The sequence below is a fragment of the Dermochelys coriacea genome, chromosome 8, assembly GCF_009764565.3.
Source record: "Dermochelys coriacea isolate rDerCor1 chromosome 8, rDerCor1.pri.v4, whole genome shotgun sequence".
NCBI lineage: Eukaryota > Metazoa > Chordata > Testudines > Dermochelyidae > Dermochelys > Dermochelys coriacea.
The window spans coordinates 78,607,994-78,633,216 of record NC_050075.1 but is presented as its reverse complement, the minus strand read 5'-3'; the positions used below and the strand labels follow the sequence as shown (position 1 = coordinate 78,633,216).

The 25,223-nt window shown below is 40.9% G+C and overlaps 1 protein-coding gene across 1 annotated transcript in view; it reads left to right on the top strand.

Moving 5' to 3' along the window:
- The first annotated feature begins 234 nt into the window (after window positions 1-234).
- The window catches only part of LOC119860080 (calcium-activated chloride channel regulator 2-like), a 32,288-nt gene continuing 7,299 nt past the window's right edge, over window positions 235-25,223 (top strand). The window contains 13 exon segments of the mRNA XM_043520548.1: window positions 235-700; window positions 2,031-2,168; window positions 3,619-3,769; window positions 5,859-5,967; window positions 6,964-7,000; window positions 7,002-7,133; window positions 7,929-8,156; window positions 10,427-10,662; window positions 11,653-11,843; window positions 13,456-13,562; window positions 16,842-17,066; window positions 18,023-18,293; window positions 24,286-24,456. Coding sequence (XP_043376483.1) covers window positions 530-700; window positions 2,031-2,168; window positions 3,619-3,769; window positions 5,859-5,967; window positions 6,964-7,000; window positions 7,002-7,133; window positions 7,929-8,156; window positions 10,427-10,662; window positions 11,653-11,843; window positions 13,456-13,562; window positions 16,842-17,066; window positions 18,023-18,293; window positions 24,286-24,456 — 2,167 coding nt within the window. The 5' untranslated portion in view covers window positions 235-529.

Below are 25,223 nucleotides of genomic sequence, written 5' to 3'. Positions count from 1 at the left end.
TCAACCTCCAGGCTTTAGCCCACTTCCAAACAGATACAAACACGCCCCACGCTTTAATCGTGTCCCCCACTCCTTCCTGTTTCAGCTGATTCCGCAGGATGCACGTACGGGTCCGGACAGCTCTGCCATCCTCGACCTTCACGCTGCCTCTTTCTCCCCTCGCTGATTGGCTTCAGGGCAGTTGTAAAGCTGGCGCTGCAGGGAGGGGCTGTTACGCTCCCCAGCGAGAGAAGATCAGATCAGAAAGATTGGGGATTTCTCTCGCGCGCACTAATCTCTGCTCCGCCTGCCAGGGCGGCGGTGGTTAGCAAGATGCTCTCTTGCTGCGCCCACTGCGGGAGGGAGTGGAGGAAAACGGGCGAGCAGGTTAGGAGCCCAGCCTAGGGTGAGGTGAGCCGGGCCAGTTCCTAAACCGCCCTGCCCCGCTCCACAGAGGGGCCGCGCTCCTCCCCAGTCCTAGCTAGCGAGCTCGGCATCGTGCAGGCAGGAGGGTCACTGTGCGGGGTCTGAGTCCCCCATTGCCTGCGGGATGAGCTGCGCAGACGGGGCTGCTGCTGCAGGCTGGCTGCTGACGCTGCTGCTCACCATGGCGGCGCCCCGGGGCGCTGCGGCGCTGCTGCGGGGCAATGGCTACGATGGGCTACTTGTTGCGATTAACCCGCAGGTGCCAGAAGACCAGAAGCTCCTCGCAAACATCAAGGTAAGAGGCCCCCCGTGAGGCCTCAGTTCGGCTCGAGCTCCTCGTGCAATACAAACCGGCTTCCCTGCAGCTTGAACAGTCCTATAGCTCACCTCCAGAGAAGCACCAGTTCAGTAAGGCAGCAGCAAGCCAGTGCAATGCTGGGTTGGAATAGTCAGTTTGTTGGCACACAGGCTCACTTTGATCACACCCCCTTTGGCCTTCATCTTCCCTTCTGGGCTGCAGGAAAGTCAGAGCTGAGGGTTTTTGTTTTTAAAAAGTCTGACCCCTCCTAGGTTTTCACAAAATATTTTTCACTGAAGGCTGGAAGGAATTCCTTGTCGCATGCTCACAGGAACGAAGCAAACTCCTGACATTAATGGTGATGGGTATTTTAAAAAAAGCCATGTGCAGTATTACACCAGTAACTGTGTTTCTGTTGATGAAATTATTGCCTAGGTATAGATTCAAATCAAATGAACTTGGGGTGGCCCTGCGGAAGCCCAGGACATAGGGTATCACAATTTTTTTTAGATAAAGATATCTGCTCTTGGAATTGTAATGCAGAAGTTCTATGGCCTGTGTTATAGTGGAGGTCAGACTAGATAATCACAATGGTCCCTACTTGCCTTAGACTCTTGTGAGTCTATGATGCCTTTAGTATTTTGCCAGTGCTTTGCTGCTCTATTAATATCCAGGTGTTCATCTGAGAAGGTGTGGCCTTCAACAGGTCCAGAGTTTCAACATGAAAGGGAATCTGCAGTAACAGCTCCAAAGCCAATTGTTCTCCTAGTTCCACTCCTGACTGCTATTGTGAAAGTTAAGGCAATTATAATTGTCCAGACAAGTCCAGTGCAGTATGTATGTATAATCTGTCTCAATAAAACTGACTTTAAGTGAGACTGTTCAAGCTTAATTTATACCAGCAGGTTGCACAGATGTTATGCTTTATTGTTTGCGGTTGTACTTATCACCAAAAGGTGATGTGACTAGTGGGTGAAGCTGAGGTGCAGGAGTCAGATCTCAGTTTCTGGCTCTGACACTGATTCTCTCTGTAGCCTTGTTACGACCCTTATGTGGCTCAGCTTATCAGTCTGTAAAGTGACAATAACAACTTTTAGTCTAACCTCACAAAGGTGGTGAGGGATTTCATTCACCTTTGTAAAGCACACTGCAATGCTTGGATGAAAACTCTATAAAAATGTGAAGTAGCCTCATTATATTTTCTTCTTCTGATTGTCCAATAACTTTTCTACAGCTCTTGCTGTGCATAGTAATATACACCATTAACCTAATGCCCCAGTGACTCAAGTAAGTTTACTGTTTTTTTTTAATTTCATTTTATTACTAGGAAATGATAACTGAAGCTTCTTTTTATTTGTTCAATGCTACACAAAGAAGAGTCTATTTCCAGAATATAAAGATTTTAATACCTGCTACATGGAAAGCAAACAATTATGGGAAACCAAAACATGAGTCATATGAAAAGGTAATATTTAAAGCCTGTCTTAGAAACTGAAGTACCGTCATGAGCATGTTTTAAAAGTGACTGTTCCTTTTACCCCAAGGACTCTAAACGTCCATTTCCACCATTGAGTCTGTCCCCTCCCCATGCCAGATACACCCCCTCCCCTGCAGTGTGCAAAAGCTAGGTCACAGCACCAAGGACCTGCTGTCTGCTCCTCTTCTTGCCCCCTTCTTTCACTCTCGACTCTTTGGATGGCAAGAATGAAGGCTCATTAAGGCATTTTTGGATTTGACTTCCCCTTGACTATCTTGTCTCCAGCTGAGGATGCTGCTCACCTACAAAACCTCTGGACTATATCAGTATTCACAAGTAAAATGTCACCCAGTGGGCAGGCTTGCTGTTCTGTAAATCCCACTTAAGTATGTAGTTTGTGCACATTCCTTCATGCCCCTTGATAGCATTAAACCCAGAGATTCTCTGAATGTTTTTGTTTGCCTGTACCTACAGTTGGGGCAACTTCAATCTCCCTACCAGCGTTATGTAGTGGTTCTCAGGCAGGGGTCCAAGGCCCCTTGGGGGTCTGCGAGCAGGTTTCAGGGAGGACTGCCAAGCAGAGCCAACATTAGACTTGCTGTGGCCCAGGGCAGAAAGCTGGAGCTGATGCTGAAGCCTGAGCAATTAGCTTCACAGGGCCACCTGTGGCACGGGGCCCGGGGCAGTTGCCTTGCTTGCTAACCTCTAATGCTGGCCCTGGCTTTTATATGCAAAAAAACAGTTATTGTGGCACGGGTGGGCCATGGAGATTTAATAGCATGCTGGTGGCGGTGAGTGGGGGGGGGCTTACAAAGAAAAAGGTTCACTTATTACTTTTGGCATATGTTTTCTGACTGGGGAAAAATTAGACAAAAATAAAGAAAAGCTTATTTGGCTAATTATTTGAATGAATGTTATCAATACTAGGCAAAAATAATATTAAAATGATTTCCAAAATAAATGAATGTTTCTACTGTCACAGAGAGATAGAAAGTGTAAAATAGCACTTCTGAAAGGAAGAAACTGGCTACATACTAGAAAGGAAACAAGTATGAAAAGAATATTATCAAGAAAACTGCACCTGTTATAAAAGTATTTGCTGGACTGTGGTGTCTCTGGTTATTGCTATATGTACAGGGACTGATTCTTATTTACCTTAAGGCCATTTTATACACGTTAGTCATGTAAGGAGGCCTGAGTATGAGTATAAATGTAATTTTTTCCCACTTTAAGGCCCCTTTATTCTCCCAGAAAGGTGTAATGTGGCCTTAGTGTAAATGAAAGTCAGACTCCGAATGTTTTTGTTCATGATTTGTATTGTAATAGCACTTAAGGGTCCCAGTCACGTACCAGGACCCTTTGTGCTAGACGCTGTACTTGCACAGAACAAAATATTATTACACTTAATTCATTAAACATGATGTTTTTGTAATTTTAGGCAGAGGTCATAGTTGCTGCTCCTTATTGGAAACATGGAGATGAGCCATATACCCTACAATATGGAGAATGTGGAAGCATGGGAAAATATATACATTTCACACCTAACTTCCTAGTAAATGATTATTTGATTGAGGTCTATGGATCCCGGGGTAAATTAACTAAATCATTCTTAATTTTCTGTTTTTATTCTCAATTGTGTTCAGCAAAAGAGGTGTATCTATGAGAATTCTCTATATAATAGTTGCTGTCACTTTCATGCATGTAGAAGTGCAATTTCTAAGTATGCCAAGAGTCGTAATAATACTCGGTACTTGTATTGCTCTTTCCATTTGAAGGTCTCAAATTGCTTTGCAAACATTAATAATGCCTCACACCACTGTGAAGTAGGTTATTAGGATCTCAGCACTTTGCAGGACTGAAATAATATTTCTCCCTCCTCCCCCTGCCCAAAAATACACTTTATGTAGAGTAGCTATACAATAGTCCAGGTTTGCCTCTCCTCAAATGTGTGGCCAAAAAATCATAGAAATGTATGCGAGGTCATATATCTAGTTGATTCTCTCTGTGCCAGGGCATGCTTAAATATACTATTAAAAATCATATGACATGATGAAATCCAGAGATGAGGTGGGTGAGGAAATTTCTTTTACTGGACCAACTTCTGTTGATAAGAGACAAGCTTTTAAGCTCAGATCTGAAGAAGAGTTCTGAGAAATTCTCTTTCACCAACAGAAGTTAGTCCAGTAAAAGTTACCTTACGCACTTTGTCTTTCCCGTATCCTGGGAGCAACATGACCACAATAACACAGCAACCACTTGTGACACCCAGCAAATTATAAATATGGAAAACTGATAATTTTTGGAATACTATCTTTATCAAGATTATCCACTCATTACATGGAACATGAAGTTTATTTTGTTAAATGCAAAAGCACACATTGAATGCAATGATATCAATGACATAGATAAGTACTCATAAGGCTAAAAATGCTGAGAACGTTAAAAAGTCAAGGAATGCTGAAGTTAAGGTTGTCATAGTAATATTATTTCATTTGCATCACATTATATATTCAAGCATACATGAAAAAGCTTAACTAGTAATCTAAAATATCATATGTGTAATTGAAGACAAGTTAATTTTATCATGAGCACAAGGTAGGGTGTGAACCTGTGTCTGCTTTTGACTCACAGGAGGCAAATGACTTGGGGTCACTTCAATGGGAGTTGGATCTGGCCATTAACCTCTCTGTTTCTTTCAAGCATGGAAAATTAGAGCCCAAGTTGAACTTGGATTGCTTTGGTTAGTTGGGTTTTTTTTTGAGCAATTCTCTTCTGAAGAAAGTCTATCAGTTGAATAACGGTGTGTGAAAACTGTGGAAATTATTGAAAACTTTTCTCCGTTTCACTTCGGGTAAGACTACTCCCCACACACAGACCTCACATGATGAGCGTGGGGATGAGTGAGTGCCCATTGCAGAGAGATTGACTGAGAGATTTAACTTTTCTGTGAGTTTCAGTTCAGTGACTTTTTTCCATCAAATAGATGGGAAAATTCAAAGCCAAATTAGCTCTGCAATGGACCCATTTTCAGAGGAAAATGCGTGCAAATTTTGCATATAAGTACCATGTCTGAATTCGTAATAAAATGAAAAAAATGGAAAATTGCATAGTTGAACCGTTTGCTGCAAATGTTTCACAGATGTCTCTCTAGGAAGCACTACTTGCAAACCTTATGTTAAAATTGTATAGGGATTTGCTTTTGCCCCATTCTCTTGGCACCTAAAGAACTCAGTTCACCTAACAGAAAATCAAGTACTGGTGCTTAGATGCATCAGGAACCTTAAGTCTATAATTACTGTTTATTGTGCACCTTCTTACTATTTCATTGCATATTTAAAAAAAAAAATCTCATTGCACATCTATATCACTATAGGTTTAGTGCAAGCCCAGATATATAGTAAAGTTAGAAGATGATTTTCAAAGAAATAAAACCCAAGATTTTCAAATGAGTGTCTAAAGTTAGCCATATTTAAGCATCAATATAAGTGGCTTGATTTTTTTTCAAAAATATTGAGCACCCACTCTCACTGTTCCACAGTGGTATTTGCTGGGTACTCAACAATTCTCACCATTACTATACATCTTGGCTGGTTGGTTTTATGTAAAGTGATCTGCAATGACAAACAACTAGAATACATCTTACAGTACCCCTTCATTTTCCATGTACTATTCCCACAGGTAGAGTTTTTGTCCATGAATGGGCCCACCTTCGATGGGGGGTATTTGATGAGTATAATAATGAAAAGCCTTTCTATATAACTGGACAAAATCAAGTTAAAGTTACAAGGTAATTGATCATTTTACTCTTTTAAATTCCAGTTCTGATCGGCTTTAGAAATATGGGTTTCAGTAGTATCCTACCTACACTAATTAGTTCATATGAATTGTGTTTATTATCCTTTCCTTGCTCCACATTGCATTTTTCTCTCTTAACACTGTTGTGGTTAGTAGTTTGTCAAGAACACTGAGCCTGATTTTCTACTGCATTGTTCCTGTAGACTCTGAATTACTCTCAATCTGGAAAAGCAGATGTTTAGCAATTCCCTTTCCTGTCACACCCCCTCCCCCATCTACTTGACTGTCTGTCCGCTGCCTGTTCCTTTTCTCTGCTGCCTCGTTTTCTCTTCTCTCTAATCCCTCCCAATATTCTGCAGGCCCCATTTTTTCTTCCAGAGCTTCTTGTGCTGGGCTAGTTTTTCCTCACCTTTTCTATCATCACTGTCTCAGAACTGGTACCATCACTGCTACGTGACCTGCTCTCACCCAGTGGGATTGTCTCTGTTTCATCTTTTTTCTCCATGCTGCGTCTCTTCCCATATGCCAGGGCTGGATTAGAAAAAACAGCAACATGTTTTTACTTGTTAAAACTAGCACATTTTATCTGGAAGTCATTGAGAGACTATAACCATAAATCCACACAAACCCATTTTAAGACGGTCACTTTTCAGAATGAAATATTAACCATGAAATGAGTAAAAAGCAAGAATAAATTCTACAAGATTAATGTTTTTGATTCCTCAGTCACTCTAATCCATTGAGTGAATCAAAAATAGTATAACTGGTTCTTCCTTATGTATTCCATGCTATGCTATGGAATACATTTCTACAAAAAACATCTCTTCAAACACATTAATTGTGTGTAATTCATTAAGGCCATGATCCTGCAATTAGGCTCTGCCCAGTGGATAACTGTATCATTAAAGTCAGGGTTCCCCTCATACCCATAATTGGGGCCTAACTCTAGCCAGGAAGTTCTAAATTATAAATATTCTTTCATTTCCAGGTGTGCAGCTGACCTTACAGGGATCTATGTCTGTGAAAAAAAAATCTTTCACCGAAGGAAATTGTGTCATTAACCAGCTGACGGGACTTTTTAAGGAAGGATGTGCATTTATTCCTGAGAGAACTCAAACGGCAAAGTCATCAATAATGTACATGCAAAGCTTATCATCTGTAAGTATAATCACATAAAAACAGATTTTTCTACAATCCACTCTACAGTTGCAAAGGTTAGACTTTATCCTTCTTTTAGAAATGCTAAGTTTGTTTAAACCTTTATCTCAGTAAACAAACTATTAAAAACATTGCTACCAATGAATCCTGAACTGTTTTCTATCTACTGATGTCTCCATTATATATGACAGTCCATTATAAAAATCTAGAATATCTTTTTGGACCCCAGGTATATTTCACAAATCAGACTCTACTTTTCAAACCATTATAGAAATGTACATTGTATGCATTTGTGGATGTCACTAAACTAGGATCATATAAGTAATATTGTTTCCACAGGGGCAATTCTGTAATCTTTACTCGGGCAAAAGTTCCAGTGATTTTCATTGGAGTTTTGCATAAATAAGAACTGGGCTCAGATTTTCCGTTTACTCATGATGTCTTAAATAATGCTTCTTACATGGCACTGGCATGCTGGACAGGAGAGGGAAACACACTGCCTAAGCAGTAATATTAGATCAGAGGCCTTTCTGTGGGCTGCAATAGTCTAGTGGTTTGGGCACATGACTGCATGAGAGAATTTCTAGGTTCTGTGCCGCACTCTGCTGCTAATTTGGGTAGCTCATTTAACCCATGTCAGTGCCTCAGTTATTGCGTTTGGTAAAACATATAATAAGGTTAACTGAAAGTGCTCCTGGCTCCTGTAGTAAAATATACATCCAAATTATTATTTGTCTTACATCAGTATTTGTGTTCTTGTGTTGTTGGCTTTATTTACCTTTTTCCCACTTCTAGGTGTTTGAATTTTGTAATGAAAGTAACCATAATAGAGAAGCTCCCAATCTGCAAAACAGAATGTGCGACTATCGAAGCACATGGGATGTAATAATAAGCTCTATGGACTTTAATAACACCCTTCTAAGAACCAACACCAGCCTCCCACCTCCTCCTACCTTCTCATTGCTACAGAAGAGAGACCGAGTGATCTGTTTAGTTCTTGATGTTTCCCACAGTATGAATGGGGTAAATTGTCCCTCAGAAATATTTCTGTCTGTTTATTGTTAACCCATTTGACTTGTTTACATTGTGCATTGAAACACTTTAATCTATACTAACCTGGGACTATTTTTTGCTGAAGAAATTTTCAATCCTGTTGTGCGTGCCCACACGTGTTTAAAAAACAACAAAAAAACATGTATGGTAGTGATTATTATGGCTAAGATTTAGTAAAAGTGAGGGACAGATCACTGGCAATAAACAAAAATTCATGGAGCCCCTGACCTGTCTGTGACTTTACTAAAAAATAACCGGGATCAGGGCTAAGTAGGGGGGAGGAATAGAGTCTGGGGGGGACGCACAGGCCGAGCCCCCTCCCTCTCCCTGCCATGGCGGGGGGGCACAGCTCCAGTTCCAGTGGCTGCAGCGGGAGGTGCAGCCATGGGGAGCACACAGCCCCCACTCTGGAGCTGGCTGCAGTTGTCCACTGGGGGTGCGCAGCTGGGGCTACAGCCCCTGCCAAGACCCAATTGGGGTGGGGTGGGGGAGGGCGCATGGCCCTGGGACTCAGCAAGGGGGGTGCCCGCTGCAGCCCCTGGTGGAAGCCGCGGGGCTGGGACACAGTGGGGGGCGCAGCCATGGGGATTGCACAGCTCCTGCTCTCGAGCTGGTTGCAGCTCCTGGACAGGGGTTCATAGCGCAGCTGCAGCGTTCCCTGCCCCAAGACACAGGGTGGGGGCTGCTTCCAGCCCCAGTTGCAGGGCAGGGGCGAACAGTCCTAGATGGGAGAATGAAATTCAGACTGAAAACTGTGATTAAAAATGTCAAAATTAGCCTCATGGTTCCCGGCCAATGGGAGCTGCGGGAGTGGCGCTCAGGGCAGGGTTTGCATGCGGAGCCTCCCTGGCCACTCCTTGCATCAAGGAACCGGATATGCCGGCCACTTCCGGGAGCTGCTTGGAACCAGGACCAGCAGGGAGCCTGCCTTAGCCCTGCTGTTCCACTGATCGGACTTTTAGCAGTCCAGTTAGCTATGATGACCAGAGCCACCAGCGTCTCTTTTCAACAGGGTGTTCCGGTCAAAAAATGGACACCTGGCAACCCTAGCTACCCCTGACTACACTGCTATTTTTAGTGTGCTATCTCAGCCAGTCTGTCTACTGAAGCTGGGAAACATGATGCCAGCTGCAGTGTAAATATACCCTGAGAACAGTAGCAGCCTGGCCCTCCGGACTGTTGGCACTACCCATACTCATCTCACCATTACCTTGTGTCCCCACTGTCTGTCTGTTTTATACATCTCTTGTTTCTCATAATATGCTTAGATTGTAAATTCTGTTGGGGGCAGGAACTGTATTTTTGTTATGCATATAGGGTGCCTACTAGCACAGGGCCCTGCTTTCTGACTGGGGCCTATAGGCACTGCCACAATACTCCTACCACTGCTAATTTTAATAAAGTAGAACTACAAATCCCAGAAAACCTTGCCCTGGAATCTATTCCCCCTGGTGATTCGTGTGTGAGGGAGAAGGGTCAGCTGCCATCTTGATAGAAGATGCCCATTGGAGTACGAGGAAGTATGGGGGTACTTTTAATCCCTTAGGGTCCCATTTTTTTGCTTCCAATCAAGAAAGGAATTCCTTCCCATCTCAATTGATTCTCTCTCACTGTTTAACTGGACTACTTCAGACAGGAATCCTGAGCTGTAATAGAGCTGCTTTCCTGCAATCAGCCCACCGGGCAGCCTCTCGGGACTCTACCATAGCTGCTCTTCTACTGATTTGAATAAGAAACCTGCTAAGGCAATATCTAATCCAACTCCCTTTTCTTCACTGAACATGACAGCATCTGGGACCATCTGTAAATACCTAGGACTGTTCCAGCCGAACCAGGGCTGTTGCAGCTCTGTGATTTCCATTGACTCCGTTAACATAAGTGGAACAGACATTGCCTGTGTAGCTGATCCTGTACCAAACTTCACACTGCAGGGCTCATTTGTTTCATCCGCCTTTGGGATATAGGCTGATATAGGGGGTTTTAGCATTTGACTATCCTGCTGCTAGGTAAAGCTTATTGATCTGCAAATTTTGGTTTTGTAATTTTAAATAACTGGTAAGGCATGCAGAGCCTGTCCCTGGGCACCTTTTATTCTAAATTGAAACTAGTTTTTGAATATGCAGTATTTTATACTGTTTTTCTCTAAGATGCTGTTCTTTTCAGCAGATAATTTAGAGGTGCCTGGTTTCATTATTGTGAATTATTAATAGCACTGTTTTCTTTGAACGTTTTATATATAGGATGATCGGATAAATCGACTGCGTCAGGCAGCAGAATTGTATCTACTGCACGTTGTTGAAGACAATTCCTATGTTGGTATTGTCACCTTCAATAACAAAGGAGAAATCAGAAGTCAGTTGCGTCAAATAGTCAACAAGGACATACGGAAAGAGCTTGCTTCTTACCTACCTACTGCTGCACCTAGTGGAGGAACAAACATTTGTGTGGGTCTGCAGCTGGGATTTGAGGTTAAATAGTGCAAGCATTGTTTCTGTTTGCATCGCTTGTGAAGTCACTAATTATGAACATTTCTGGGTTTTTGTTGCTATATCAAATGGAGTCTGTTGATTTATAATGTTTTTAAATAACTTTTATTCGTTTTCCACTATACATACCATACATTTACAACCTACTATCATAACTAATAAAAATTGGATATTTCAAGTCAGGTTATTAGGTTTTTTTAAAAAATAACTTTTTCCTTTAATTAGTTTACATTGCACAGTCCTTCATAGGCTTAATGATCTGTATTTTAACATGCAATTTTAGAACTAGAAATCACCCAAATGAAAAGTTTCTAAACTCTCTCATCTACTATTGAAAGTGCAGTTCTGCTTTGATAAGTGATTAAACAGCAGTGGTACTTCTTGCTCAGCAGACCCGCTCCCTGTATGTACTCAGGGTCATATCTGCCAACACTAATGACTAAAATACATTTAATTCCATTATTTCTTGTGCATCGACAGCTCCAATCAGTTACACAGGTTGCATGGGTTTAGCCAAGGACATAATTTGGCCAGCAAAATCTTTATTACTGGTGGAGGTGAATTAAAAGGAAAGAATTCAATTTGACATTCAGAGTCAGCAGGGTTGATGGATAAAAATAAATACAATAAAAAACAGCTGAGCACATTTGATATGGAAATCCTTTGAGAGAAAACAAGCCTAGAACCCCTGGATGCTATTTAATGGTATTTGTGTCCTGCACAAGTACACTGGGAAGGGGGTAAAGTTGAAGGGGTTCCCTTTGCTCATTCCTTCTGAAGTTTACCTATACAGGACATTCTTAATTTAGCCCATATTATTTCTTCACTTCATAACATAATGGATACCAAATGCAGATAAATTGATGAATATAAGGGCACTTGCATTATGTTTTCTTTGATATACTTTCTCTTACAATTCCATTTTCCTGTACCTGAATGTGCAGAACATATAATGTACATTTTTTCTTATTAATAATTAGTGCTCTATTATCAGGTGATTAAAAACAAGATGGAAATATATATGGTTCTGAAATTATATTACTGACAGCTGGAGAAGACAGTGGGATAATTGAATGCTTTTCTAACGTAATTAACAGTGGATCAATCATTCACACCATTGCTCTTGGGCCATCTGCTGCTAAAGAAGTTGAACAATTAGCCCATGAGACAGGTAAAAAAAAAAAAAATAACTTTTTTTTAACAAACCATGTCCCCAGTCCTGTAAACACTTGGCTCAAGTGTTAAAGTAAACAGAGTAAAGTTAAGTAAATATGTAGATGTTTGCTTGATTGTGATGCTGTCCCTCTTGTGTTTGTTTAAAACAATCTATGGTTGTTTGCAGTGTTGTTGTACCTGTCTCCCTTAAACAATCTGGGCAACTATGTAGGTAGTCTCGCCATACTCTGAAGGAACTACTACTAAAAAATACTGCTTTTGCAGAGCTGAGCTGATAATTCATAATGAGTAGTTTGTCAATTTTCCCTCTTTATTTTCTGTTTGAAACGTCCATGAGCAGACTTCAAGACTCTCACATTTAAACATTATTCAAAATTATTTGCAATTTTCTTATTCCTATACAATTGCTCACTAACAGTTCGTTCCAAATATTTAACATACTGAGTTTTGTGCTGCATTGGTAAGATACATAAGTCATGTGGTAATGTTTCTTTTCCTTGATTGGATGGCTTATTTAACTAACTTACATGGTTAGACTCTGAGTATTAGCAGAATATAAAAATGAAAATTGGATTTCAGTGAATAGAGAAGACTCAAGCTTAAAATTCCATTTTCCATCTCAACCATTTAGATGCCTGAGATCAGTGAGACAAACTGTAAGAGTAAGGTCCATTTGTCATAGGTGAAATTAACCCTTGTGTGGAGGGCCACCCCAAGGATTGGAGTGGGATTTAATGTAGACCTTGTGTTTGGCCTCTTTACAAAGGTGAATTTTATTCCATGTGAATGTATGTTACAGGGTCGGATCCAGGGTCTAAGTTCCCAAAAGTGAACATTAATTTTTGCGTAGCCATCATTACATGGTTAGGGTTACATAGTCTAATCCCTACTCACACAAATAGCCTTATTAAAGCCAAAGGGTCTAATTATGTGAGAACTCACCAGCATGAGTGAGGGCACCAGCATCTGGCCCTTTGTTTTTAAACTGGACACTCACAAATGGAGGTATGCAAAATCCATTAGTCACTTTTGAAAGTGCTGATCACCCATACCTCTATTTTAAATCAGTAGGACCGTTGGGGGCTGAACACCCTTGACAATTAGGTCAAATATGTCTAAAACTACTGGGCACTAAAAAATTGTGACGTCCATAAAAATGAGGCCACTTTTGGAAACCTGGCCCTAAATGTCTAAGCAGGGTCCAATCCTGTAATCCTTATTCATGCAAAAAGCCTACACCACAACTTGTCTCATTTAGTAAGGCTTAGAGGATTGGGTCTGTAATGCAGTTGGAATGCATTCTGTAAATGTAAAATGACTACTAGGATTTTTAAAATAAACCGAGTCATTAAGAGATGGTTCAGATTGTCACTCTGATGAGATCTATTTTGAAAGCTACGGGAGAGCTTTTAATCACAAGACTGTTTAAAGTCCATGTTTATGTTGTGTAGCAATCCTTGTGTTGCTTTGAAAATGTTGGGCTAAGATTCTTGTGTCAAGTTCATTGTATATCAGTTAAATCTGAGATCATACATCAAATATGTCAAAAGACTACAATAGCTAAAATTGAGTTTCTATTACAAAATAAAAACCATACTCTATTTCAGGGGGCTTAACGTTTTTTGCCTCAGATAGACTGGACTCCAATGACCTAATTGATGATTTCAGCGCAATTTCATCAGGGAGTGGAGATACTTTCAGTCATTCCATTCAGGTCTGTCTTGTAACCAGTTTTAATGCTTTGGTTTTCCAGTTTGACTAGCACTGCAGCATTAGTAAAACTTTTGTATGATACTGTATACATTTATTTTGAAAGAGGCACAGAAATAGTAATTAAGGCAAACCAGTTCAGGCTAAATAAGAATTGAACCTCCTGTAAGATTTTGATCAATTCACAAACCCTTCTTTTCCCCCTTTGCACCTTTCCGACCTGTCAGCCCACAGCAAACTTCTCTAACCCTCCCTTTGCTGTGACCACCACTCTCACCTTTACAGGACAGCTGATGGGCCTAGCTGGGTTTGTGGTAGGCACCGGTCTGTCCATTTTGAGTTCTTGTACAATGTGCTGTGCTTTAGCATTTTACAACAAGCTCTGCACCATGCTAGAGCACATGCACTTCTTCATATGGAGGGGTGTGACGGTTTGCAGCAGGTTCAGCTGGGCACGATGCATAACCTACTGATACAAACAGAGGCTTAAGAGGAGACAGGAGTGTCTCCACCGCGAGCTTCTTTTGTCGGTGTGCAGAGAAGGGTGTGGAAATAGATTGCCAAGAGTTCCATCTGAATCAAACTTTTTAATCATATCCAGTGTTGTCCTTACTACTAGCAACATTGCTGTAGAACAACGTGACTATGCTCGCATCTGGAATATTGAATACAACTTTGGTACTCTGCAGTATAAAGTAGATATTGTAGAGAAGAGTTAACAAAGTGTAACTAGAAAGCTCTGAACACTGAAGGATTTGTCATGCAAATAGATATGAAGGAATCTGAACTTGTAATACAGAAAAACAAAAGCTTTTTTTAAAGGTAATGTGCTAATGATTTAAAGGAGGAAATATGCAGATTCTGTCAGAGTTGGATATACTAGAACATTGACTCTCAATAAGAAAAGGAGGATATTGTGAATACACAATTATGCCCAATCCTCAGCCGGTGTAAATAATTTTAGCTTCATTGAATATGGGCATCTGTACAGCTAAAATATGTGCTGCTCTAACTACCCTCCTAGTGTGGATGAAGGTACACCAGTATAAAAGTATTTATACTGATACAGCTATTCCCACACTGGAAAAGGAATAAGATATCCCAGTATAAGACACCTTTATACTAGCATAACTGAGTCCACACTACAATTGTACTGGTAGAACTATTTTGGTAAAATATCCCATCTCCTGACTTTCAAGTGTAGACCAGGCCTTAAATGGAGCGATAGTGATTTACACCAACCAAGGATCAGTTCCATAGTAATTAATAAGGCTAATAAACAGCTACAGCAGCAGAGACAAAATGGAAAAAAATGCCCCATTCCTTGATCTCTTTCCAATTATCACAAGATTAGACTAATGAGAACTAAACAATGACATCACAGTAAACAGAAAGGAAAAAGACCATCCAGGAACCATGGCACACCCAAAGAATGGGCACCTATCTTCTCCCTTCTCTCTCTCTCTGTCTTTATTTTTATGCCTTACTCCACGCTGAGCTCTCTGTCAGCGCTCAACAAATAATTAATAACACGAGAGGCCTTTTCCAGCCCTTGTACTTGCCTTATGTGAAAGATCACACGAGTACACCAACTCCTCCATATTTAGACAGCCACAGAAAGTTTTTTGCAATTGACTGAGCAACCGTATTCTTAAGTCCTATTACAAATAACCCTGCCAAAGGAGTGCTACATTTTAGGAGCTCTGTATTTTAAGAACATAAGAATGGCCCTGCTGGGTCAAACCCATGGTCCATCTACCCCAGTATCCTATCTTCTGACAATGGCCAGTGCCAGATGCTTCAAAAAGAATGAACAGAACTGAGCAATTTATTGAGTGATCCATCCCCTGTCATCCAATCCCAGCTTCTGACAGTCAGAGGCTTAGGGATTGCATGCGTGACCACCTTGGTTAATAGCCATTGATGAACCTATCCTCTCCGACTTTATTGAATTCTTTTTTGAACACAGTTCTACTTTTGGCCTTCACAACATCACCTGGCAACAAGTTCCACAGGTTGACTCTGTGTTGTGCAAAGAAGTACTTCCTTATGTTTGTTTTAAACCCATTAATTATTAATTTAACTGGGTGACCTCTCTTCTTGTGTTATGTAAAGGAGTAAATAACACTTCCTTATTCGCTTTCTCCACACCATTCAGGATTTGATAAATCTCTCATCCTCATTTTTCTAAGCTGAACACTCCCTGTCCTTTTAATCTCTCCTCATTTGGAAGCTGTTCTGTACCTGTAATCATTTGTGTTGCCCTTCGTATTTTTTCCAGTTCTAATATATCTTTTTTAGATGGGGCAACCATGCATGAAATGTTCACAGTGTGGGCATAGCATGGATTTATGTATTGTGATGTTTTCTGTCTTCTTATCAATCCCTTTCCTAAAAGTACCTAACATTCTCGTAGCTTTTTTTTGACTGCTGCTGCACATTGAGCAGATGGTTTTTGGAGTACTAAACAGTGGCGCCAAGATCTCTTTCTTGAGGGTAACGGCTAGTTTAGACCCCATCCTTTTAATATGTTTTATTGGGATTGTTTTCCAATATGCATTAATTTGCATTTATCAACACTTAATTTCATCTGTCATTTTGTTGCCTAGTCACCCAGTTTTGTGAGATCCTTTTGTAATTTTTTGCAGTCAGCTTTGTAACTTTTGCATTCCCCTATCTTGAGTAATTTTGTATCATCTGCAAACTTTGCCACCTCACTGTTTTACTCATTTTTCTAGATCATTTATGAATATGTTGAGGAGCACGGTCCAGTACAGATCCATAGGGGACCTTGCTATTTACCTCACTTCACTTTTAAAAGCTGACCATTATTTCCTATCTGTTGGTTCCTATCCTTTAACCAGTTACTAATCCATGAGAGGACCTTCCCTCTTATCCCATGACTACCTACTTTGCTTAAGAGCCTTTGGTGAGGGACCTTTTCCAAAGGCTTTCTGAAAGTCTAAGTACACTATGTCCACTGGATCATCCCAACATATATTTGAGCTTGTCAGAAATTCCATCTAGTAGTGGGAATTGTGTGCTCCGTTTTGGAAGAAAGCCATTGGGTCTGAATATCCTTTCATTTACACCAGTGTAACTTCTCTGATTTCAGTGGAATTGCTGCTAAAATATGCTCAGAGCAAGAGGGAAAATTATGAAGACAAATGTTTTGCTATGTATTGTGTCCTATTTAAGCATCAGATTTTATTTTTAAGGGTAAAATGGAAGGTCTTTTTTTTTTTAATTTAGTAATTCTGGTTTTATTTTTTTTCTCTGGTAGATTGAAAGTGCTGGTGAAAGGACTGAAAGCTGTAAGCAGTTTAGTAGGACATTGAGGATTGATAGCACAGTAGGATAGGATACCTTCTTTGTAGTAACGTGGCAGACTGCTGAACCACCAAAGATCTCTCTCCTTGATCCAAATGGAAAAAACTACACCAATAAGGACTTTGAGGTTAATACGGTGTTGCAAGTAGCTCGTCTCCAGATTCCAGGAATTGCAGAGGTAGAAATTCACTTCTCTTTTTTTGCCATTTGATTGAAACCAAATAATTCGTGTAAAACATGAATTATTTAAATTGCATTCACATATGGAATAATTGAAAGAATGCGATATGATGACTCTGCCACATTGCAATTCATGACCTTTTGTTTTACCCACCGAGCTGAAAAATAGGTCTCTTTAGATTTAAAAGAGACTTTAAAGCTTATACTCATTTTATTTTCACTTCCTTTACAGTAGAATTCAGCTCCACATCCCCAGCCCCTCACTGCTATGCAGGGGGTCCATTTTCTTCCTTTTTATTTCTCTGTCTGATATGTAGCACCAAAAGGATTAAAATGACTTGTTAAAATTTACAAAGCCATAATTGAAAAGAACCTGTACTTTAAAAACATCAAGTTAAAAGGCTCAAGAATAAAGGAGAAGGAGAGAGACTTCTCTAGAGATGAAAAGGAGCATGTGAAGACTGAACTAATCCAGCGTGTTTAATTCCTTTTGAAACACTCACAAAATTAGTGTGTTAAAGTTGCTAACAAGCTTCATTAAAACAATGACATCCAGTGCATCAGATTTTTGTTAAAATTTTATATATTCCTAATTATTCTTCTGAGCACTCAGACTCCATGAGACTAGAGGTGCTGAGTTTTATAACCATGAAGGGCATGAATCTGTAAACCCTTCTTCACAGGAGTAGCCCTTAGTCATATGAGTAATCCATTGAGGTCAAAGGAGACTACTTCAATGAGTAAAAACTACTCATGTGAAAGGCTTTTTAAAATCACACTCTGTGACAAATTCTATCACTCTTAGTCATGTAGAGTAATATTTACTCAATTATTTAAACAAGGCAATCGGAAGAGTAAGGTACTCAGGACGAGTAAGGATGTCAGAATCAGGCCCAAAATTAAAATCTACGATCAAAGGGGGGGGTTCTTTAATTTTAAAATACTGTTTTTCAGGTTGGGGAGTGGACCTATGCTCTCATGAATACTCACCTGTCCCCGCAAGCTCTAACTATGACAGTGACTTCCCGAGCAGCAAACTCTACTATACCTGCAATAACTGTGAAAGCCCACATGAGTAGTGATAGAAACGAATACCCTAGATCGATGGTTGTTTATGCACGAGTCAGTCAAGGACTTTCACCTATTCTTGGAGCAAATGTAACTGCCGTTATCAAACCAGGGACTGGAGATCCAATTATCTTGGAACTTTTAGACAATGGTGCAGGTAACGAGGCTGTTGTGACACATGTTGCAATTTTACAAAATAAAATCAAAGGGCTATCATAATTGCTAATGCATTGTATGATTTTTAAACAATGTGCTCAGAGATATTGGCCCTGATTTCAATCTCACTTACATGAGTGCAACTGACATTAGTGGAATTACTCCTAGTTTAGGTCCCTATTCTGCAAAGCACTTCAGCATGTGCTTAATTAAAAGCGTGTGAATAGTCCCATTGAAGTCTTAACAGAGTTCTGGTGTATATTGTATTTGAGTGAGGGCCCAGTCCTCTATTCTCCTTCAAATGGAGGGACATGGATGTTGATCTGTACTTGTGGTATCAAGCCTTTAAGAGCCAATAATGCCAAACACATATTACTTCTCAGTAATAAGTATTTGCAGGATCAGGCCCTTAAACTGTTAGCTCCTCAGGGCAAGAAACTTGAGCCTGATTCTCCAGTGCCTTGCACCTGGTGCAATCGTTTGCATCTATGTGAAGTGGATGTAAAACATCACCATTTTGATTTAGTAGCATTCACACCCATTATACATTTGCTTTGCACCGCTTTAAATGACTCTGTGATGTGCAAGGCACTGATAAATCACTGCATCTATGTATTTTGTGAAGCAATGTGTATCTCTGTGCTGCTCCATACTACTTACAAAGGCTTTCTATAGACAGTTGGTAATTATCACTTCATAATTTTATTGACTGACATTTCTATAAATTGGAAGGTGATTTATACACTGTTTTCTTTTGTGTAATTATCTAGCATTTACTGCTATGATGAATCTAATCCCAGTTACATCACCACTTATTTAATTTACTCATTGCGGTCATCCTTAGAGTTAAGGCCTCAGTCAGAATTCAGTTGTCACTAGGACTCTGTGGAAATAAGAGCCCATGCCTGAAAATCCCTTTGTAGGACTGAGACCCAAGTGTTTTCAGCTTCTCCTCTGGACCTTTATTTATTTCGCTGCCCCCAACCTCCTCAAATGTCCCTCAGTGAGGCTAGCTGTTGCTTCAGAAATGACACTTAGCTTCTTGCTTCTGCAGTGTGTGGCAACTGAATCTGCTGTAACAATTTCTGAAAGCACAGATTATATGTGAGAGGCACCCAGGAAAAGTAAAGATTTTAATGTGAATGGTGCTCTTGACTTGTCATCTGTTATATGCAATTTGTGTGACTACACTTGCTACTGAATCGTACACACATTGGGCTTTTTGACAGGTTTCAGAGTAGCAGCCGTGTTAGTCTGTATTTGCAAAAAGAAAAGGAGGACTTGTGGCACCTTCGAGACTAACACATTTATTTGAGCATAAGCTTTCGTGAGCTACAGCTCACTTCATTGGATGCATTCGGTGGAAAATACAGTGGGGATATTTATATACACACACAGAGAACATGAAACAATGGGTTTTATCATACACACTGTAAGGAGAGTGATCACTTAAGATGAGCCATGACCAGCGGGGCGTGGGGGAGGGAGGAGGAAAACCTTTCATGGTGACAAGCAAGGTGGGCCATTTCCAGGAGTTAACAAGAATGTCTGAGGAACTGGGGGGGGAGAAATAACATGGGGAAATAGTTCTACTTTGTATAATGACTCATCCACTCCTAGTCTCTATTCAAACCTAAGTTAATTGTATCCAGTTTGCAAATTAATTCCAATTCAGCAGTCTCTCGCTGGAGTCTGGTTTTGAAGTTTTGTTGTTGGATAGCCACTCTCAGGTCTGTAATTGAGTGACCAGAGAGATTGAAGTGTTCTCCGACTGGTTTTTGAATGTTATAATTCTTGACATCTGATTTGTGTCCATTTATTCTTTTACGTAGAGACTGTCCAGTTTGACCAATGTACATAGCAGAGGGACATTGGTAGGTGTGCAGGTGAACGAGCCTCTGATAGTGTGGCTGATGTGATTAGGCCCTATGATGGTGTCCCCTGAATAGATATGTGGACAGAGTTGGCAATGGGCTTTGTTGAAAGGACAGGTTCCTGGGTTAGTGGTTCTGTTGTGTGATATGTGGTTGCTGGTGAGTATTTGCTTCAGGTTAGGGGGCTGTCTGTAAGCAAGGACTGGCCTATCTCCCAAGATCTGAGAGAGTGATGGGTCGTCCTTCAGGATAGGTTGTAGATCCTTGATGATGCGTTGGAGAGGTTTTAGTTGGGGGCTGAAGGTGATGGCTAGTGGCGTTCTGTTGTTTTCTTTGTTGGGCCTGTCCTGTAGTAGGTGACTTCTGGGTACTCTTCTGGCTCTGTCAATCTGTTTCTTCACTTCAGCAGGTGGGTATTGTAGTTGTAAGAATGCATGATAGAGATCTTGTAGGTGTTTGTCTCTGTCTGAGGGATTGGAGCAAATGCAGTTATATCGTAGAGCTTGGCTGTAGACAATGGATCATGTGGTGTGATCTGGATGAAAACTAGAGGCATGTAGGTAGGAATAGCGGTCAGTAGGTTTCCGATATAGGGCGGTGGTTATGTGACCATCGCTTATTAGCACCGTAGTGTCCAGAAAGTGGATCTCTTGTGTGGACTGGTCCAGGCTGAGGTTGATGGTGGGATGGAAATTGTTGAAATCCTGGTGGAATTCCTCAAAGGCTTCTTTTCCATGGGTCCAGATGATGATGTCATCAATGTAGCGCAAGTACAGTAGGGGCATTAGGGGACGAGAGCTGAGGAAACATTGTTCTAAGTCAGCCATAAAAATGTTGGCATACTGTGGGGCCATGCGGGTACCCATAGCAGTGCCGCTGATTTGAAGGTATACATTGTGCCCAAATGTGAAATAGTTATGGGTGAGGATAAAGTCACAAAGTTCAGCCACCAGGTTAGCCGTGACATTATCGGGGATACTGTTCCTGATGGCTTGTAGTCCATCTTTGAGTGGAATGTTGGTGTAGAGGGCTTCTACATCCATAGTGGCTTGGATGGTGTTTTCAAGAAGATCACCAATGGACTGTAGTTTCCTCAGGAAGTCAGTGGTGTCTCGAAGATAGCTGAGAGTGCTGGTAACGTAGAGCCTGAGGAGGGAGTCTACATAGCCAGACAATCCTGCTGTCAGGGTGCCAATGCCTGAGATGATGGGGTGTCCAGGATTTCCAGGTTTATGGATCTTGGGTAGCAGATAGAACACCCCAGGTCGGGGTTCCATGGGTGTGTCTGCGGATTTGTTCATGTGCTTTTTCAGGGTGTTTCTTGAGCAAATGCTGTAGTTTCTTTTGGTAATTCTCAGTGGGATCAGAGGGTAATGGCTTGTAGAAAGTGGTGTTGGAGAGCTGCCTAGTAGCCTCTTGTTCATATTCCAACCTAGTCACGATGACGACAGCACCTCCTTTGTCAGCCTTTTTCATTATGATGTCAGAGTTGTTTCTGAGGCTGTGGATGGCATTGTGTTCTGCACGGCTCAGGTTATGGGGCAAGTGATGCTGCTTTTCCACAATTTCAGCCCATGCACGTCTCCGGAAGCACTCTATGTAGAAGTCCAGTCTGCTGTTTCGACCTTCAGGAGGAGTCCACCCAGAATCCTTCTTTTTGTAGCGTTGGTAGGAAGGTCTCTGTGGGTTAATATGTTGGTCAGAGGTGTGCTGGAAATATTCCTTGAGTCGGAGACATCAAAAATAGGATTCTAGGTCACCAGAGAACTGTATCATATTCGTGGGGATGGAGGGGCAAAAGGAGAAGCCCCGAGATAGGACAGATTCTTCTGCTGGGTTAAGAGTATAGTTGGATAGATTAACAATATTGCTGGGTGGGTTACGGGAACCACTGCTGTGGCCCCTTGTGGCATGTAGTAGTTTAGATAGTTTAGTGTCCTTTTTCTTTTGTAGAGAAGCAAAGTGTGTGTTGTAAATGACTTGTCTAGTTTTTGTAAAGTCCAGCCACAAGGAAGTTTGTGTGGAAGGTTGGTTCTTTATGAGGGTATCCAGTTTTGAGAGCTCATTCTTAATCTTTCCCTGTTTGCTGTAGAGGATGTTGATCAGGTGGTTCCGCAATTTCTTTGAGAGTGTGTGGCACAAGCTGTCAGCTCACGAAAGCTTATGCTCAAATAAATTTGTTAGTCTCTAAGGTGCCACAAGTACTCCTTTTCTTTTGCGAATACAGACTAACACGGCAGCTACTCTGAAACCTGTCGTTATGCAAGGCACTGAATTTAGCCATATAGAGTGGAAATCTATCAACTTCATGAAAAAACTCGTACAGATACAGACAGATATCATCTTCCTCTTCAAATGCAAACAGATGGACATCATACCAAAAGGACTGAAGGTAAAAAATCCATTACAATCTACATACCACACAGACTATGCTGACAGCTTGTGCCACACACTCTCAAAGAAATTGCGGTACAAGAATTATAACTTTCAAAAACCAGTCAGAGAACACTTAAATCTCTCCGGTCACTCGATTACAGACCTGAGAGTGACTATCCTTCAACAAAAAAACTTCAAAACCAGACTCCAGCGAGAAACTGCTGAATTGGAATTCATTTGCAAACTGATACAATTAACTTAGGCTTGAATAGAGACTGGGAGTGGATGAGTCATTATACAAAGTGAAACTATTTCCCCATGTTATTTCTCCCCCCCCCCCCCCACCTCCCACTGTTCCTCAGATGTTATTGTTAACTGCTGGAAATGGCCCACCTTGCTTGTCACCATGAAAGGTTTTCCTCCTTCCCCTCCCCCCCATTGGTGATGGCTCATCTTAAGTGATCGCTCTCCTTACAGTGTGTATGATAAAACCCATTGTTTCATATTCTCTGTGTGTGTATATAAATCTCCCCACTGTATTTTCCACTGAATGCATCCGATGAAGTGAGCTGTAGCTCACGAAAGCTTATGCTGAAATAAATTTGTTAGTCTCTAAGGTGCCACAAGTACTCCTTTTCATTTGGCTTTTTGACATCTTCAGCAATTTTAATGTGTATAGCCAGGGGAACAAATGTGCTCTGGGCTGTCTTTTGCTGGTATGCAATGCCTTCCAGAACAGGCTGTAACTAGAGTTTTATTTATTTATCAAGTCATCACCTGCCAACGGTGATGTGCTACCAAAAATTAACAAGGGTTCCCATAAAAATTTTACACTGCGGCCAAGTGTATATGTGCTTACAGGAAGGAAGTGTGAAGGAATTGGGAACCATTTCTTTCTCATAACCAGTGAAAAAGAAGGCACTACCAATTGGCTCACAAACTTTGGTTACCTGTGCTTTAATGGAAATAGGTGTACTTACTTAATGAAAAATGTGTTAAGTATAACTGATAGTGTAGCACTGGAGTTTTTTTAAGTTTTGGTTGTGGATGAAGATTTAAATGGGGGTAATCTGGGAAATTTCTTGAAAATATCTATTGTGTGCTGCATTCCAAGGCAAAATGTATGTTCTTTGTGCGGCCCAGGGATCTGTTCTCTCCGAAAGCGATGGGTTAGCCATATACAAAAAGGGAATAAACTCCATCATAAACAGAAAGATCATCCCAACCTTCCTTCAATCTTTGGCAGAATTTTAATAAAGACCTCCCTGGAGCTCCCTCCAGTTGCATAACCATGCCTTTCTGTTGAAAGCACAATACTTGCATCATTGTCTTTTAACTGAGCAGTGTGGTTTGATCGTGTGGCCTTTTTCTTACAGTGGCCTGACTTTGGCTCACTTAGCTTTAATGATATAGTTGTATGATCATCCATGCTCGGAAGCAATAGGCCCAGGAGATGAAAATCCCTTCTCTCTTCCATGCTGAGAAATCAGCTGCTCCCTCAGTCAGCATCCCTCAGGGTGATACGCAAGCATTCTAGCTTCTGACTGCATTCTTTTTGGTCACTTTATAAACAGCCTGTGCAAAATTATTCTCTGATTTTGTACAGCACCAAAGTCAATGGAGTTGCATGGGCTATAAGTCAGAACAGATTTCCCTCCATCCTTGTTAGAAGGAAACTAAAAGGCAGGGAAGAACTAACTAATGCAGTAATTTCTTTGTGCTAATTCTGTTTTTTCTGTCTAGGGTCAGACATTGTCAAGAATGACGGTGTCTATTCCAGGTACATCTATTCTTTTTCTGAAAATGGCAGATACAACTTGAAAGTATGTGTTCAACAAGCTAGCAAGACTATCATACCAAACCCCACAGTGCCATGGAGTCATTCGATGTATATACCCGGTTACATCGAAAATGGTAAGATGGAGTAATGCGGTGTGAGGCATGTAAAACAAACTTCATTGTGGATACACTGGAATAAATAACTGCATCACATTTTCTCAAACACTATTAAAGGGCATTAGAGCACTGGCATCCTTGCTAAGAGATCTTCACAAGTATAAGGATCTGCCCATGGATGATATTAGTTTTGGATCCTTTTCAGAAATTGTTTTAACTAAATTCTGCCTTTTCTACACAGGAGCAAAAAAGGGATATCTAAAACTGGTTTAAAGTAAGCTTAAAACCATTATTTCATAGAACACTACTTTTGTAATGTAGATGGCACCTTAGAAGGAATAAATCCACACGGATTTATGTTTTTGCCTGTGAAAAAAGCAGATGTTGGAAGTTCTTCGCCCTCTATATCTGTAAAGTGCCATGTACCCCAATGGCACTGGAAAATCATAATCAATCATATTGCATTCAGAATTGTTATAAAGGTTTAGCAAATGTCAAACACTAATCATTTTATGCTGAGTCCCAACAACTTCACTTAGGTATTATTTTCATTCTCATTAATTCAGTATTCTTGAAGATACAGAGCACGTACTATGGAGTGATTCTGGTCTCTCAACTCCACTGAGTTCAATGGAAACAACAAGGAGTCCGGTGGCACCTTTAAGACTAAATTGGGGGGCGAGGGGTTACTCATGAAAGCCCAAATAAATCCATTAATCTTCAAAGTGCCACCGGACTCTTCGTTGTTTTTGTGGACACAGACTAACACGGCTACCCCTCTGATA